This window comes from Solanum tuberosum, unplaced genomic scaffold (assembly GCF_000226075.1).
Source record: "Solanum tuberosum cultivar DM 1-3 516 R44 unplaced genomic scaffold, SolTub_3.0 scf00002, whole genome shotgun sequence".
Taxonomy (NCBI): domain Eukaryota; kingdom Viridiplantae; phylum Streptophyta; class Magnoliopsida; order Solanales; family Solanaceae; genus Solanum; species Solanum tuberosum.
In genome coordinates, this window is record NW_006238928.1 from 434,829 (window position 1) to 451,034 (window position 16,206).

At 35.0% G+C, this 16,206-nt stretch overlaps 2 protein-coding genes across 5 annotated transcripts; both read right to left on the bottom strand.

Moving 5' to 3' along the window:
* Positions 1-58: 58 nt before the first annotated feature.
* On the bottom strand, positions 59-6,292 carry LOC107061659 (protein NETWORKED 2A-like). Its single transcript, XM_015311325.1, has 5 exons — positions 6,154-6,292; positions 2,784-5,366; positions 2,401-2,679; positions 1,507-2,301; positions 59-1,423 (listed from the first exon to the last, which is right to left on the bottom strand). Exons 1-5 carry the CDS (start codon positions 6,245-6,247, stop codon positions 264-266), a joined length of 4,911 nt encoding a protein of 1,636 aa, XP_015166811.1. The 5' UTR covers positions 6,248-6,292; the 3' UTR covers positions 59-263.
* Positions 6,293-7,904: 1,612 nt separating this feature from the next.
* Positions 7,905-11,707, bottom strand: LOC102606343 (uncharacterized). Of its 4 annotated transcripts, XM_006337995.2 has the most exons (4): positions 11,636-11,707; positions 11,449-11,539; positions 9,843-10,412; positions 7,905-8,627 (listed from the first exon to the last, which is right to left on the bottom strand). In XM_006337995.2, the coding sequence occupies exons 3-4, from the start codon at positions 10,303-10,305 to the stop codon at positions 8,578-8,580; spliced, it is 513 nt and encodes a 170-aa protein (XP_006338057.1). In that variant the 5' UTR covers positions 10,306-10,412; positions 11,449-11,539; positions 11,636-11,707; the 3' UTR covers positions 7,905-8,577. The 4 variants fall into 4 exon arrangements, with proteins under 4 accessions (XP_006338057.1, XP_015166904.1, XP_015166884.1 ...); XM_015311418.1 differs by lacking the exon at positions 11,636-11,707 and having other exon boundaries at positions 9,843-10,374; positions 11,449-11,595; XM_015311398.1 differs by lacking the exons at positions 11,449-11,539; positions 11,636-11,707 and adding an exon at positions 11,323-11,416 and having other exon boundaries at positions 9,843-11,117.
* Positions 11,708-16,206: the final 4,499 nt, after the last annotated feature.

Below are 16,206 nucleotides of genomic sequence, written 5' to 3' on the forward strand. Positions count from 1 at the left end.
TAAAGAAAGAGCTGTGTTGTTTGCAGAAATTGGTGAATCTGAAAAAAATATTGTTGCAAGGAGGAACATGGCAATGCTTTAAAACACGAGCAGTTCTGGTATTCTACTCGATAAAAGGCAACACACCTTTTCACCTTCAAATTAATTTTCAACTATTAAGAATTGACTACAACAGAGCTAAAGGGGAAGGAAAAGAGGGGAGGGGCGGGGGAAGAGACATCTATTTGGCTACTGCTGTTATAAAAGCATCTATCTTGGTGCTGTTATAAATCACTGTACTGTTTCTGCAATGCTGGATTCACACAGGAAAATATGGACGGCCTCTGCCTCTTCAACTTTACTCCAAACAGGAAGGACCTTAGGGGAATTTTGGATCGAGGCCTTGCTGGTTGTTTTTTCAGCCCAAGTTCTTCGTCCAGGTTTGACAGTGTGCTTTGGATCTCATTTTGAAGTTTCCGAATACATTCAATCCCTAATTCAAGTTCACCTGCTAGTTTATTGTTCTCTTGCTTCATGTTTAAAATCTCACCTTGAAACTTTGCTGCTTGATAGGCATTCAACACTGGTTCATTCTCTTTGGACCTTGACAATCTTGTTATCACATCGAGAATATTAGATAGAGATGATAACCTGTTCTGTAAGTCATCTTTCAGTACTGCATTATGGTCCAACCACAATGTCAACTCAGTATGTATCTCTCTTAGATGCCTATAGATTGGGCGGATGCCTGATAGTAGCGACTGTGGTAAACCTATATCTTGCTTGCGCTCTTCCCTCACTTTATTTATTTCATCTTGTAAATCCTGAACTGAAGTTTGAAACTTATGTAGTTGATGAAATGAGGTGCTAAATCTAAGCCACAACTCTATGTTTTCCTCCAGCAAATCATCAATGTCCATCCGTACTTTCTCTTCAACAGTGGTGAAGGAGTGTGTTTCATCAACATCAGTAACTTTGATATCTCTGCTATCCTCCCCAATATCTGAGATCCTTCTGTCTTCTGGTGCAGTTGATTCCTGTCTCATGTCAGCAGCTTGCAAGGTTGCTTCCTTTGGCATTTCATTGAAGTATATTGTTTCAACGTCTTTTGACTGAAGCGAGTTCAATCTATGCTGTAAAGATAGAATCTGTGCATCCTTCAAGGCATTAGCATTCTTTAGAACTTTCATCTGCACAACATATTGGAAGTGGCTCGCTCTCCTTTTCTTCTCCTCATCATTGAGCTTCATCTTCACACCCTTGAAATTTCTAAGAACTGATGTATACTCCTCAAGTAGTATCTTTTCTCTGTCATCATCCAGGCTGTTTAGGAACAGTGCTCTCCAGTTTGGTTGGTCATCCTCTGTTCCAGATTCATGTTGTTCCGTGTAGAGCTCATTGTGAATTGTCCTGAACACTTGCCTCCTTGAATCTTCGCCATTCCCTACAATGAGTGCCCATTAACTTAATTAATTTACAAGTTGACAAAGATAGATAGTATCCTCTTAAAGCTTAAGAGCGGAGTACCTTGATCTGGGAGATCATCCTTGTGTAGGTCATCTCTCTTATAATCACTTAAGACAGATGGAAGATTATCTAAAATACTTTCCCATTCTTCTAGCTCATCATCTGGGACGGGGCCTGGAATATCTTTCACGTGGACCCTTGCTGAATGTGTTTCAAGTTGGTTATGCCAATTGGATTGTTGAAAGTCACCATCTTGCTTTGCTTGACTGAAATTGTGAGAGAATTCATTGTTTTGCTCCTCCGACTCGATTTTATTCTTGAAATCCATCCTTCTTGAAAGATCATCTGATTGCCTGCTGTCATTCATATTGAAATGATGATCATCACCTACCTTCTCTCTACCTTTGTTGTTCGTAGTGATTGAGATCCCTGAGCCGCTACTGGATGCTCTTGTATCTTCACTTTGGTCTGATTTTTCTAGAGTGGACTTTTGAGGAGTGCTTCCTTGACCCTTCACCTGGATGTTTTTAAGGTAATTCTGTGAATTGGAAGGATCATAATCCAGTTTCTCAAGTTGCATCTCCGTGTCTTCAAGGAAAACTGAATCATGACGAGGAGGATTCATTGTATGAACATCTTCATTGGATCCACCTTTTGAAGTGCCATCTAGTGTTGCTCCAGATGAACTAACCTGCAATAGATCATTGTATAAACTTCTTCCCTCTTCACTTGTAGAAGAAGCAAACTTGTCTGTAAAGTTTGTTCTTCTTGCTTGCTGTCCAACTCTGATGTCTTTTGAGATATCTGAATCATAGGGTGAACTCATAGACAAACTTTCATGTGAAGCATCCTTCACTGCATAGTTCGTAAAGTCAGAAATGTAAAAAAGTTTCTTCTTTAAATTTGACAGAAATTAGACAAGTACCAGTAATACATGCAATATCTGAGTTTTACCTGCTAGTTCCTCCGTTCTCTCTTCTCTGATAGCTGCGGAATCATCTGAATTATGTGTGTGTTCACTTTCATGAAAGGCCTTCTCCATCTTGGCGTTAGAAGCATCCCTTATAGGAACATTTGCAGGGAGATCATACTGGTAATCCGGATGGTTGGATTTCTGAATATTTTCTTCTTTACCTTCCGGGGGAATCTGCAAACGACCACTCTTCTCTGCAATATCTTTGGTGCCTGCTTGATCTTCCATTCTCAGATCTCTTCTGATAGCAGATTCATTATCTGAAACATGTAGATAACTTTCATCAGACTTCATATCCATCGAATTTTGGGAACAATACATTATATGATTCTGGTGGTGGTTTTGTAAAATATTTCTTCTTTACCTTCAACAATGTGAAAAAAATCGCTCCTGTCTGCAGCATCTTTTGTCCTGGCTTGCTCTTCCTTCCCTGCGTATCTTTTTGTGGTCAAGTCATCATTTGACGTATGAAAGCTTTCACTTTCAACAAATCCTACCTCCATATTTACATCTGGAGAATCCCTTGGTGGAGCATCTTGTATAAAGTCATTCAGATGATTCTGATGGTTGGTTTTGTAAAGCTTTTCTTCTTTATCTTCGACAGAACTGGGCAAAATGTCCCTTCTGTCTGCAAGATCATTTGCCCCCTTTTGTTCGACATTTTTCTTGGTAGGTGATCCATGATCTGTAACATGTACTTGTTGACTTTTGTCAACCCCTTTTTCTAACTTAACCTCTTCCACATCCTTCACACAACCAATTTTGGTTGAGTCGTCATGGTCATTCTGAAGGTCGGATATGGAAAGCTTTTCAGCTTCACCTTTGAAGAGAATGAGATTATCCTGGATATCTTGTTTCTTTGCTTCCCCTCCCATTCTGATATCTGTTGAGATCAGTGCATCATAACCAGGAGCAGAACCAAGAAAATTGCTTCTGTTTGCACTGTCATTTGTCCCCTTTGGCTCGACCTTTCCATCATTTTTTTTGGTGTCTGAACCATGATCTGTAGCATGCCCGTGGCTTTTATCAGACCCTTTTTCTATCCCAACATCTGCAGCATCTCCCACGGTACTTTTGATAAAATTGTCTTGGTCATTCTGAAGATCAGCTTTTGGAAACTTTTCTTCTTTACCTGTGGTAGTAGCGATGGTCATCATCATCTCTTTGTCTGTGAACCCTGATCCCTGGTTATCTTCTAAAGTTATACCCGTCTGTCCATCTCGAGTATCATTGCTGAAGTGGCTTTTGACAAGGTTTTTCTGGTCAACTTCAAGACAATCCTCCTGTTCTTGCAAGACTTCTTTCTTCAGACCCTCCTTACTACTAACCTCTTTTGAGATACCTAGAACATCTGCTCCAGGAATGTTTGCTTCATTAACCTGAAACTGTTTCGCCTTTTCAACACCTGAAACACCCTGGTTAGCACCTAAAGTGCCACCTGCCTGTCCGTCTCGAGTACTGCTGCTCAAGTGACTTTCAACAAGGTTTTGATGGTCAACTTCACGACAATCCTCCTGTCCTTTCAAGCCTTCTTTCTTCAAACATTCCTTACTGGTAACCTCATTGGAGCTACCTACAACATTTTCTCCAGGTATGATTGCTCCATGGGCGTGAAACTGCTTTGCCTCATCAACTCCTGAAACATTGATTACTTTATTGGATGACAAAGTAACTTTGCCATCTTCATCTTGCCTGTTATTGTGCAATTTCTCAGAGAGATCATCAAAACTAAATCTTTCATTGAGATTCTGAACCCTAAGAAGTTCTTCCTCCAGTTGTCTGATCCTCTTGCTCATGCTCTCGGAATCTTCAACCAAAGTTCCCTTGTCCTCTTCTGCTTTGGTCAGATGTGAATGAAGTTCATTTGTCTCCGCTCTTAATCTATTTACGTATGCATTCTGGGAAGAGAAAGCACTTTCCAAGTTTATGACTTTATCTACAAGTTCATCAACCTTCTCTGCCAGATCAGACATGGAACTAGCAGAACTAGCTACCAGCTCCTTATGCACTGTCTCTTCATTATGCTTCTCTCTTTCAGAAGTTTCCACTTGTCGGTTCAGCAACTTCAATTCCGAATCTCGATTGGAAGACTTATTTACTTCAGAGAGGACTTGTGGATGAGGCAGGCGACTGACAACCTTTCCCTTTAGAGTCTCAAATTTCCCAAGGACCTCTAAAATCTTTTGATGCTCAACTATAACATCTTCCACTGATTGCTTCTGTTTTTCCTGCAACCGATCCAAGGTCTCTTGGCATGAGTTCAGAGCTGTGGCTGTCATCAATGACCGAGCTTCATCATCCTCGATCATTGTGCCAATGCCAAACTCATCTTGCAAGCTGCTAACTTTTGATTGCATCTCAGTGACCCGTTCTTCGATCTCCCAATACTTTGCTAGCCCATTTTCATATGAGCTCTTGATGAACTCTTTCTCAGTCTGAAGTGCCAAAATATCCTTCTGAAGCTTATCGATTTCCTGGAGTGCCTCGGACTTTTTCAAGCCTGATCTTGGACGAGCAGCAGCAATTTCATCATCAACATTGAACTTTATTAGCCCCTTCTTTGACATTAACCTTGATGGTTTAGCATTTCGTTTGGCAAATGAAGGAACTTTTGGGAAACTTAACTTTGGGGCTGCTGGTGAGCTTTTGGAAGGCTCATTTGATTCCTTAGGAGGTCCTAATTCTTCATAAAATTGTTCTCCATCTTCTTCTTCCATCGCGAGTTGAACTCTCTCAGGATAGACAGTTGCAATGGTTCGATTAGCAGTCTGAAGATCTTTGGATAAATGATCAAATCTCTCTGCCAAAGCTCTGTAACTCCGGAAAAAATCTTCTATGAAGTTCAAGAGCTCAGGCCTCCTCCTGTAGTACATCTCAGCCCGCTTTGCAAAGGATTCTCCATCCTCGTCTATGATCTTGAGTACGTATTCAACCTTCTCCTCCATATCTGCAAATAACAGGCATAACAGTTAGCTCTTTATACATGTATGAGAATACTTTCTGATAATCGAGAAATCCTCAAGGGCTAATTATGCGCGGTTTGAAACTCAGTGGATAATGGTCCTCCCCTCTACTTACAAGACAACAGAAGGAACAAATAAATCTCATCTGTGATTTATGCTGTTATAGTGATCCAAGAAAAATCCTTTAACATCATTCTTTTTTCTACTTCCAATGCCTTTTAAGACAAATATTCCCTCCGTTTCAATTTGTTTGTCTTACTTTCCTTTTTAGTCCGTTTCTAAAAGAATGTTTTTTCAACTTTCTACTTATTTACTTTCTTCAACTCCGCACCAAGTCAAAATCAGACAAACAAATTGAAACAGAGGGAGTAGTATAATAAGTTGTCCATCTCTGTATTTGTTAGTGAGTTAAAGTTGTGTACACTAAACTACATACATTATGTGCTATCCAGAAACTAACCTACTATAACGAGTTAAATTCATTCTTTACACTGTCGGTATATATAATTTAAACCCTTTATCAATACCTCAATTAGGAAAACAGCTATAACAATTCTATTATTCTTTCTTTATTATGATTCATTGGAACTACAAACATTTGCATGATATCTATACACTATACAGTAAAACACACTAGTACTAGTTCAATATTCTGTTATTTTCTTGATAAAAGAACCTATTTTGAAAATCTCAAAAAATGTTATTATATATTAAAGATTGCATCATAAACAAGATATATATAAATAGATATTCTACTAATAAAGAACTGACCTTGGAGGTTTTCATCAAGCCATTTTGACTGTTTTGTTCTAATATGGCTAGCCCACCACCAAGAATATGCATTTCTTGCTGCTCTATGCAACATTTTTTCTTCTTTTTTCTAATACTCTCACTATGAATTTACTTGTTTTTCTTCATTGAACATAAGTTGTTTGATAATACATAGATGAGATCCACCATTGAAAGGGAAAAAAAAACTATATGATTACTAGGAAGGAGAAAATGTGCATGATGTTGAGCAAAAATGTATGGGGAACATACTTGGTCAAAAAAAGGTGTTGGATCTATTTTTTTAGAAATAAGCATAAGTGTAGGAACCCCATTAACTAACTAACCAATTGACAATTTTAATAAATTTTTTTTAAAAATTTAAAAAATCATGGATCTGCCAGATTGGTTTAACATTATGGCTTGCATGTCCTTCCCTCTTCTTATTTTTTCTTATTGTAGTATTCTTTTTGAGTTGAGGGGTGTACATGGTTTGACTTTCTCCTTTTTATTATTATTCTTGTTTGTCACCATTACTATTCAATCCGTTTCAATTTGTTTGTCTTACTTTTCTTTTTAGTCCGTTTCAAAAAGAATGTATCTTTTCTTTTTTTGACAACTCTCTGATTCTAATTTTTCATGTCATGTACTCATGTTTACGACCACAAGATTTAAATAGCATTTATTATATTCTATATAGATTTATTTTAAGACCATAAGATGCAAAACTCTTTTTTATTTTCTTAAACTTTGTGTCAAATCATAATCAAATAAACAAATTAAAACGTAGGGAGTATTTTGATTTGGATATCGAATTTTTAATTTTTGAAAATAAAATTTATATAATTAGAGATAAAAAAGTACTAAAAGTTATAATTTTTCATTATGAAAGTAATAGTTAAAAAGATAGCAATAAGAAGATGGTTTTGCATTGTCTGTAACATACTAACATGGCTATTACAAGATGATGCTACATGATTCCAGGCAAGCTAAGATCACAAATATATTCATTTTTAAAAAAAAAGATGTGGTGGTGTTAATATTATATTGTGGTTGTTAACTATTCCCTCCGTTTAAAAAAGAATGACCTCCTTTACTTTTTAGTGTGTTTAAAAAATAATTACCTCTTTTTTTTTTGGTAACATTTTAGTTTCAACTTTCCACGTGACATGTTTAAAGCCACAAGATTAAAGGGCAATTTTGTACATTTGATATAACTTTAATTTAGGACCACAAGATTCAAAAGTCTTCTTTATTTCTTAAACTCCGTACCAAGAAGTACTATGCAAAAATATTTACATACTTGTTTGCTATGCTGGAGAATGAAAAATTGAGAAGAGCATGGGTAGAAAAAAGAGACACAGATAGAATGAAATAATCAAAGCAGTAGGTCCGAACACCACGATTATATATAAAAAAATGAACATTACATGATTGAGATCAAAATAATCAATTACTATCCCATAAGGTTGCTAGTACAATTTTCGCTCTTCACAAGGTAAGAGTAAGATTACGTACACACCAGCCTCTCCAAACCCTACTTGTGAGATTACACTGAATATGTTGTCATTGTTGTTTAAATTTTGTTGAAGTCCTCATTCATTGAGCTCCTCAACATATTGGCTTGAAAATGAATAAAGTTTCTATTCATTTCCAATCAATAGAGTTTACAGTAACAGGCTTATAGCATAGCCTTAAGCAACAGAAATACAGAACAACAGAGGGATATAGAGAGGAAGCAGGGAAGAAAAACATCACCAATAAACAGCAGAGGCATATTATTGCAACTAATGCTGTCTGAGTTTTACAATTATTTACAGTACTTATGAAGATTATCAAACTTCACGCGACGTATTTACAACTAGATGAACATATTTACATATTCACAGATATTTACATCAAAGAATGATCAAGCATAACACACAGCTGTGCCTTTCCCTCTTCTTAAGAATTTTGTGTCCTCCATCATCCATTTCTTTCTGTCTCCTTCCAGTCACTTTACATCGAAAACTTACACCAATGTTCATGAAGAAGCATTGCAAGCAGAGGTCACATCTTCGGAGACAATTCTGGAGATCAAATACCAGAATATCCACGAAATATGAAAGGGAGGTTCCTTTTTCTTGTTTTTTCTTTTTTTCTTTTCTTTTTGAGAGTGGATAGGAAGCAGCAGATGCCTATATCGTCTGCTATTTCTTCTCCTCAAATATTAGCGTCCTTCAAACTCACTCCTCTTTCTACAAATATACATTATTTCCAGACATTTTTTTGTTTGTTTTAGGATATCATATCTTTATATTTCTATAGAGTTCATATCTAAGTTTGTAGTGAGTAACCATAACAGCTCAAGTTTGATCCACTGCAACATAGAATCATGATAAGCAGCAGAAAACAAGTTTTGATCAGCACCATAGGCGCTGCTGGATTTCAGTGATTCCTCAGAGATGAGACCCAGTGCTCCATATACTTCTTATTCTCTGCAACGAAATCAAGAAGCCTAAATCATACAAAGTACAAAGCTAAAAACTGTGACGAAAAGGGAAGCTGAAAATAATTTACTCATTATAGATCTTTTTGTCTCTTTATCTAATTCAACGCATTATTGATGACTTTATGTTCAATCAGATACAATAAGCAACAACAGCATACCCAATGTGATCCCACAACTGGGGTCTGGGGAGGGTGGGGGTGGGGTGTACGCAGACCTTACCCCTACCTTGTGAGAGGTAGAGAAATTGTTTCCGATATTTATGTTCAATTACATAGAAACTAAAAGTTAAAAGGAAAAGTTTTTACATGTAATAGCTAAAGAACAATGTTGAAGAAAAAATTAGGTTTCTCTGATAATAGCAAAGTTAAAAAAGCAGGAAGACTTAATTGAATTGATTATATGCTTGAAGAAAGATTACAACTTTTTGATCAAACGAAACTAGCAAAAGTGAAACTCTTTCAATTTTCATAAGCCTTTCCAGCTAAACCAAATACTCAGATTTGTAAACATAGTAAAGCAACTGAAACGTTCATTAAGTTAGTTGGTTTAGAAGCATTGCCGCATTCCTCTCTTGGTGTCAAGAAGCAATTGTATCATCATTCATACTCTATCAATACAGGTTTTGGAATTTATAACTCCTTTGATCAATGAGGAGTAACAACCTAGTGGCGAAGTGTCACGTGTTGGAATTCTAGCCTCGTGACGTCTGTTATTCACTTGGACCTTCCATACTCTCTTATTAACTGCAACAACTACTACTAGTACTTTTGCCTGAACCCTAATGGCCAAATCTCATGTTAGGTTTGTTAAAGCTAAATGAGGAACCAGTAAGGCTTTGATTCCTATAGAGAAGAGTACTGGCATATATCCTCATCATCCACTTAGTTATAATGATTGTAACTGGGAAAGGACCTTTTCAATAAATAGAGCCTATTGTGAGTCAGGTATTTTGCAAAAGCACCAAATCTTTATGAACATCAACACTTGCGTTTCTCTTAGAATACCTTAATGGCCTAATTTGCCAGCAATATGTGATTAATCCTAATGAAGTCTTTTACAATATAAGGTTTTCAACAGCAATGTGTATAACAATCTTTGAAAAGCATTGGTCAAGACTCAATTTTCCGTGTCATCCAAGAGATACATACAATATTAGAAATAATATTCAAATAACAAGAACATAACAGCAAGAGACTATTACCAGTAGCATATATGTCCTTCAAGTTTGCGATGGCTTGCAGAAACTTATCTTGTGCATTTTCTTCCACATTTGCACAACCATAGCCATAGCAGGGAACAAGCACAGCAAAGCTATCATCTAAATCATCATCACTATTGAATCCAGGTCCATGAGGCTCCAGCCATCCAACTGACCAATCTGAATCCTCAGACTCAGACCCTGAAACACATCCACCATCTGATGGCACAATAACAATATCATATTCCCTGTCAATCTTTCGTTCCTCACGACTCTGCCATTTTCGCTTAACCCTTCTTGATGAGGAAGCGATGTCCCTCCTGCGATCAAGAGGAAACTTCAAAGTATCCGATTCCCACAATAACGAATCAGGTGATGAATTTAAAGAGGAACCATTAGAGATTTTGGGTTCTTGATGTTTTCCACTCCAAAGCAACCATGACAAGGGGGTAAATGTCATGGCCATATCTTCCTATATCCAGGAACTTATCCAATGCAGGCACCGGACACAGAGTCAGACAGATGTATCAAGATTCTGGAACCTCAATGAAAAACTAAATGAGTGATTTGTTCCTATACCAAGACAGATAAGGTAAGAAAATGAACACAATGAAATTGATGGCAAACAAACATTAAAACAGGCATGTTATGCTTAAGCCAAAATCAAGAAAAGAGATTCTTATAATTATTTATTATATTAATAGTACACAAGGGTCCAGAAACCTTGAATCTCAATATATATTATACAATAAAGCAATGGAACCCCAAAGAAAGAGGGATTTTCTTCCATTGAATCTGGCCTATAATGTTGTCATTATTCAGGTAGGTAAGATATAAACAAGTTTTCTAATATATAAAACAAACAATATGCAACATAATTCAAATTCTTCACCTTTTTGTCTTCTACCTTTTTATTAGCAATTAATTGAGTCAAGTTTTCAAACCATGTTCAAGTTCAACTTGAACCAAAGGAAAGAAAATTGACAGCTAATGAAAACCCCACAAAAATAGGTCATAATAGAATACAACAACTAACATTTGACCCTAAAGAATAGCTGAATTTAGCACTTGAAATTTCAAGAAATAAAAATTCCAATTCCAATTAAATCAGTTCAACTAAACCCCAGATGAAAAATTACAGCTTTTTCCAATTCAACCTCCTCATAAATAAACAGAAAAATAAAATCTTTTTTTCAAAATTAATCTAATTTTCAGATAACTACAACAAAAAAGTTACCAACTTTATGAGATTTCCAGCTTGGTTGTCTCATAAAGAACCTTAAAAACTTTCCTTCTCCATCAAACTTGGAACATTTTTGATAAAAGATTCAGTCACAGAAGAACAAGAAAACCCCAAAAGAAAAATTACAGCTTTCCAATTTATACCTCCTCATAAATAAACAGAAAAATAAAATCTTTTTTCCAAAATTAATCTAATTTTCAGATAACTACAACAAAAAAGTTACTAACTTTATGAGTTAACCTTAAAAACTTTCCTTCTCCATCAAACTTGGAACATTTTGGATAAAAGATTCAGTTACAGAAGAATCAATAAAACCCCATTAAAGGGAACAGAAATTAAAATACTTTAAGCCAATGTACAATATACCTTGGAAACTCAAAATAAAACCAAAATTTGTGCAAATCCACAATTTACATCAAGAACTCAAAACCCCACTTCTTGTTTTTTGCTCTTTAATCTGAAAAAAAAATCAAAATTAGAGGGATATGAGCTTTTTATAAGACAGTTACCAATAAATCAACCACCGAACCAGATTTTTTTTTTTTAATATTACCTATAAAAGCAAAACTAAAACATAAGAGCTGAGCAGAGATTTTATCTTCTGCTTTGAAGTTTACGTGAATTAGTGGAATTGATTTTCTATTGGCTTGTAAAGATGGTAATTGAGGGTTGATTTGGAATTTTTGGAAAATTTGGGGTGTTGTTTGGATATAATTGGTAAATTACTCACTCCGTTTTCAAATTATCTATCGTGCATCCCTTTAAGAAAGCTTGATAAGAATTTTACTCCATGATAAAATGCTGAAATTGAGATGTTTGGAATCTTCAAGAAAAATAATTAAAAAGGTAAAATGGGAAATAAAATTAATTTTGTCTTAATATTCTAAAATGATAAATAATTCAAGATAACTATTTTTAGAAATCATGACATATGATTTGAGACGAGGGAGTAGTAGCTTAGTACTCATCTTTGTCCTAATTCATGTTGTACTTCCTTCGTTTCAATTTCTTTATCTTTTTTATTTTTAAAGTATGTTTAAATTTATTTTATTTTTTTGATAACTTTTTAATCTTAATTTTTCACCGATATATTTAAGAATACAAGATTAAATTACATTTTTTTTTACATTCTATTATCTTTAGTTTAAGACTATAAGATTCAAAAGTCTTTTATTTTTCTTAAATTGTATGTTCATTTAATATTTTTAAAAAAATTGAAACGAAAAGAGTAATTTTTGTCACATATTTGATTTTTATTTTTTATTTTTTTCCACCTGCCACCTGTTTGCAAATATTCTTTTTTGTTTGTTTGCACGTTACTAACCGACAATTTGACATCCAATCCTCGAACAAATATGATTAGGAGGAATATTAATAATGATGTTATGGTAATATTCAACACTCTAATAATTTGAGATGTAATTTTTGAATGAAGATTTAGAGATAATCAAGATAAGTCAGATAAAATTTAATTATTATTTTTTTATTCGATATTTGAAATCTGTGTTAGAATTTCAATTAAATTTGAATCACACACCACAAAATTCATTTGAAAGTGACGCTCCCAACATCATTTTCTCGATTGAAATTTACATAGGAGTTTCATTAGAGAATTATAGAGTATCAAATAAGAACTAACATTATTTTCCATTTTAGTTTCTTACATATAAATTAAATTATTTAATCAATGATTAATGACTAATGAGATGTCTTTAATTAATATCATTATTAGGCAATAGCTGCACATGGCAGTTTTTGGTTTGATGAGGACAAAAGCACCACTAATTTGGCTATATATGACTTCTCTTTTTTAGCAATTTAATTAATTTGTGGCCTAAGTTTATAATGGAATAATTTATATGCCACATTAGCTTCAAGATCTTCATATCAATCATTTAAAAATAAATAGTATAGTATCAATTAATTAATTAATTGATTAGATCAAGAGAGTTCTAGAAGCTAGGGATTTGACATTCTTTCTCCAAACATTATTTTCAATGGACAAAAACAAATGGTTCTTATAAAAAGAACTTGTAGGGAGAATTAAAAAAAATAACAACTTATTTAGGAATTTATTAATAGATCGAATACTATTGTTTTTATTGAAAAAGATTTTACTATGTTAATTCTTGACGATGTACGTTAGTTACAAAATAGATTTTTTTTCAGACCCTTGTCCCTATTTTGTAACTAACGTACATTGTCAATGTATTCGATTGTTTATGGTGGAATATAAAATAATCTCTTATAACCATTTGCTTATAAATTGAATAGGAGAAAACGAATCAAAAAAATCAGATTTTTTTTCCAGTTATTCATGGTTGACATGTTACCTAGTTGAAGTTGACACATGGCAGTTTCTGGTTCGATTAGGACAAAAACACCACAAATTTGGTTTGATATGAATAAGGATTGTGACTTGTCCTATTTTAGCCTTTTGCATGTTGTGGCATTAATTCTTGATTCCATTACATGCCACATTTTTTTTTTAAAATATCTTGGTTTCATTTAATTTTAAAATAATGAAGATTCACTTAAATTAGAGAAAGTTCTAGAAGTGATGTATATTACCTCTTTGATATTGATATTATATGTTATTATAAGAATATAGACAGGTGTCAATGTAAGTATATTTAAGTTATTATTTTTTAAACTTATTTATGGTGTTTGGTTAGTATGAAAATATTGTCTCAAGAATATTTAGATATGGTCAGAGTAAATACAATGAACCCACACTCTTTACACTCTGTTTGGATCATTGTTATCCATTGTATTGTATTGTATCGTTACCATACCTACAATGTTTATTTTGATTGTTACTTAAAATGTATTGTATTGCATTGTTAAATTTCGTTGTTACGTAACAATACGAAAACCCCCATTTTATGGAACAACCGATTTGGTGTGTTTCCATTGTTACTTAATTTCTTTTTTCAATTATATCATGGCATAATATTTCATAATACTTTTTTACCCTTTACCATATATTATTTAATTCTAGTCAAACCTCATACCCTATAATAATTAAGAATATTTTAATAAATTTATAAATTACAATACAGTACGATACAGTCAAACCAAATAATAAAAATGTTATTAAACAACAACAAACAATGCAGTCTAGTCAAACATTGTATCTACCATACAGTACAGTACAATAGAGTACAATACAATACAATATAGTACATTATGAAACAATGGGTAACAATGATCCAAACTTGAACCTTGGTCCCAAGACATGACCTTGACCTTAACCTTAACCCCGCCTCGGAACTTGATCCTCGACCCGACTCTAACCTAACCTTAACCAGGGATCCACGATTCCGACACCGATTTAGGACTTGATTTCATACTGAGATCGGAGACCTAACCCAAGCTAGGACCTGACCTTGACCTCAAATTAGGGCCAAAATTGGGAGTTGATTCTAAATTGGAGTTAGAGTTAGTCCTCGGTGAGATAGATTAAAAGTTTTTAACTTACACAGTCAAACATTGGAATTAAATGATGGAGATCTCCTTGAAACTTATGAATGCAGTACACTTTTAAGAGTAAATTTCATGCATAGTTACTCAAGTTTATGTTCATATCACAAAAATCATTTTTCCTTTATCTTGTTACACAAAAAATACTATTTTAAGATTTCTACAAAAAATGGTGGTTTACCAAAAATTTCATTCATTCACGGCTTCCAATGTCATTACCGTGCACCATTATTACTACGAATCATTATAATGAGTTGTTACTATCACTAATCATCATTTACTATCATCATCTCTAACCACCATAATTGGGCTTTGGTGCATGTGATTTTGCCTATAAAATTACGAAAGAAAAAAAAAGTTTGATTTGCAAGAATCCACATTATTTGTGAATAAGGAACTTGAATATATTATCACCACAGGCTATACAATACCAAGAAGGGTGTGTTGTTTTAAGGAATCGTGGCAAAGTATAAACAAAATAGTTTTACCCCCAATGTGTTATTTTCCGGTGCAAATTTCTATTTAGTCGGGCTTCAATACAGGTACCTAACACTGGATGGAAAACTAAAAAAAAAAGAGCTTGCAGCCTAGCTCTGGGCCAGTAAGTAAAAAAGACAGATAGGGGATTGCTTTCCATGGTATTTCCAATCTTAGATAGAGGCTTTCTTTTTGTTTCACCCTCATCATTTGCCTGCATAGTATCGTGACCCACCACTTTGACATACCACTTAGGCATGAAGTTAAAGCATAAGTGAGCTAGTTTTAGTAGGAAGGAACTAAAATCTTAGAGAGGTTTGGAGAAAACTTTAGAATATCCTAGAAGATTTTTTGGAAGGCTTTAGAATTCTCTAGGCTTGTAGAGAATTCTAGCACAGAAGACCGAGATGGAAGCATTCAGGGGAGAGGTGGAAGCTGGAGGATCTGCGACATCCAAGGGAGATAGTGTAACACCCCGTATCCGAAAATAGAATTTAATGCAGATTTATAGAAGTTGCAGGTGCAACCCACGATTACTACCCACGGATCGTAAAGTGACCAACGGCCCGTGCTTGTGGTCCATGGTTCGCATCTGCAACCATCCCCATAAATTCAGACAAAAACCATTCTAAGGCATGACCACAGATTGACTTGACGGATTGTGGATCCATCGACGGATCGTCGATCAGTCTGTAGGTCGAGGCCCTTAGAACCTAGTCTCTAAAGTCGATCGACGGACTGACATGACGGATCGTGAATCTATCGACGGATCGTCGATCAGTCCGTAGGTCGAGACCCTCAGAACCTGGTCTCTGAAGTCATCGACGGACTGACAGGACGGATCATCGATCAATCCGTAGGTCGCTTCAGCAGATTTTAAGTCATGGTCGTTTTGGTCTTTTCCTATTTCGTTGGACCCCTAGGCTACGTCGTTTAGGCCCTAAATTATGAGGTTTTAGTCAGTTTAAGCCTAGAAACATAACTAGAACTTACCTAAATCAAATCATTAATCAAAACTTAGAAACTTAGAGCGTAAGAGGAGAAAAGAGGTCAAGAACGCAGCAAGATTCCATCAGTTCCAGCCTCGAAATCGAAAGATTTCTCAGTGGAATTCATCGTCAGGTATGTGGGATTTCACTAGTGGGTTCCTTCACCCAATTAGAT

Bases quoted from the DNA above. Each gene is read 5' to 3' on its own strand.
- LOC107061659 (XM_015311325.1), bottom strand. From the start codon at position 6,247: ATGTTGCATAGAGCAGCAAGAAATGCATATTCTTGGTGGTGGGCTAGC. The intron at 5,367-6,153 runs GTCAGTTCTTTA...TGTTATTTGCAG, and splicing joins GCTTGATGAAAACCTCCAAG to ATATGGAGGAGAAGGTTGAA. The intron at 2,302-2,400 runs GTAAAACTCAGA...CGAACTATGCAG, and splicing joins GAGAACGGAGGAACTAGCAG to TGAAGGATGCTTCACATGAA.
- LOC102606343 (XM_006337995.2), bottom strand. From the start codon at position 10,305: ATGGCCATGACATTTACCCCCTTGTCATGGTTGCTTTGGAGTGGAAAA. The intron at 8,628-9,842 runs GTAATAGTCTCT...ATTTCGTTGCAG, and splicing joins GAAGGACATATATGCTACTG to AGAATAAGAAGTATATGGAG.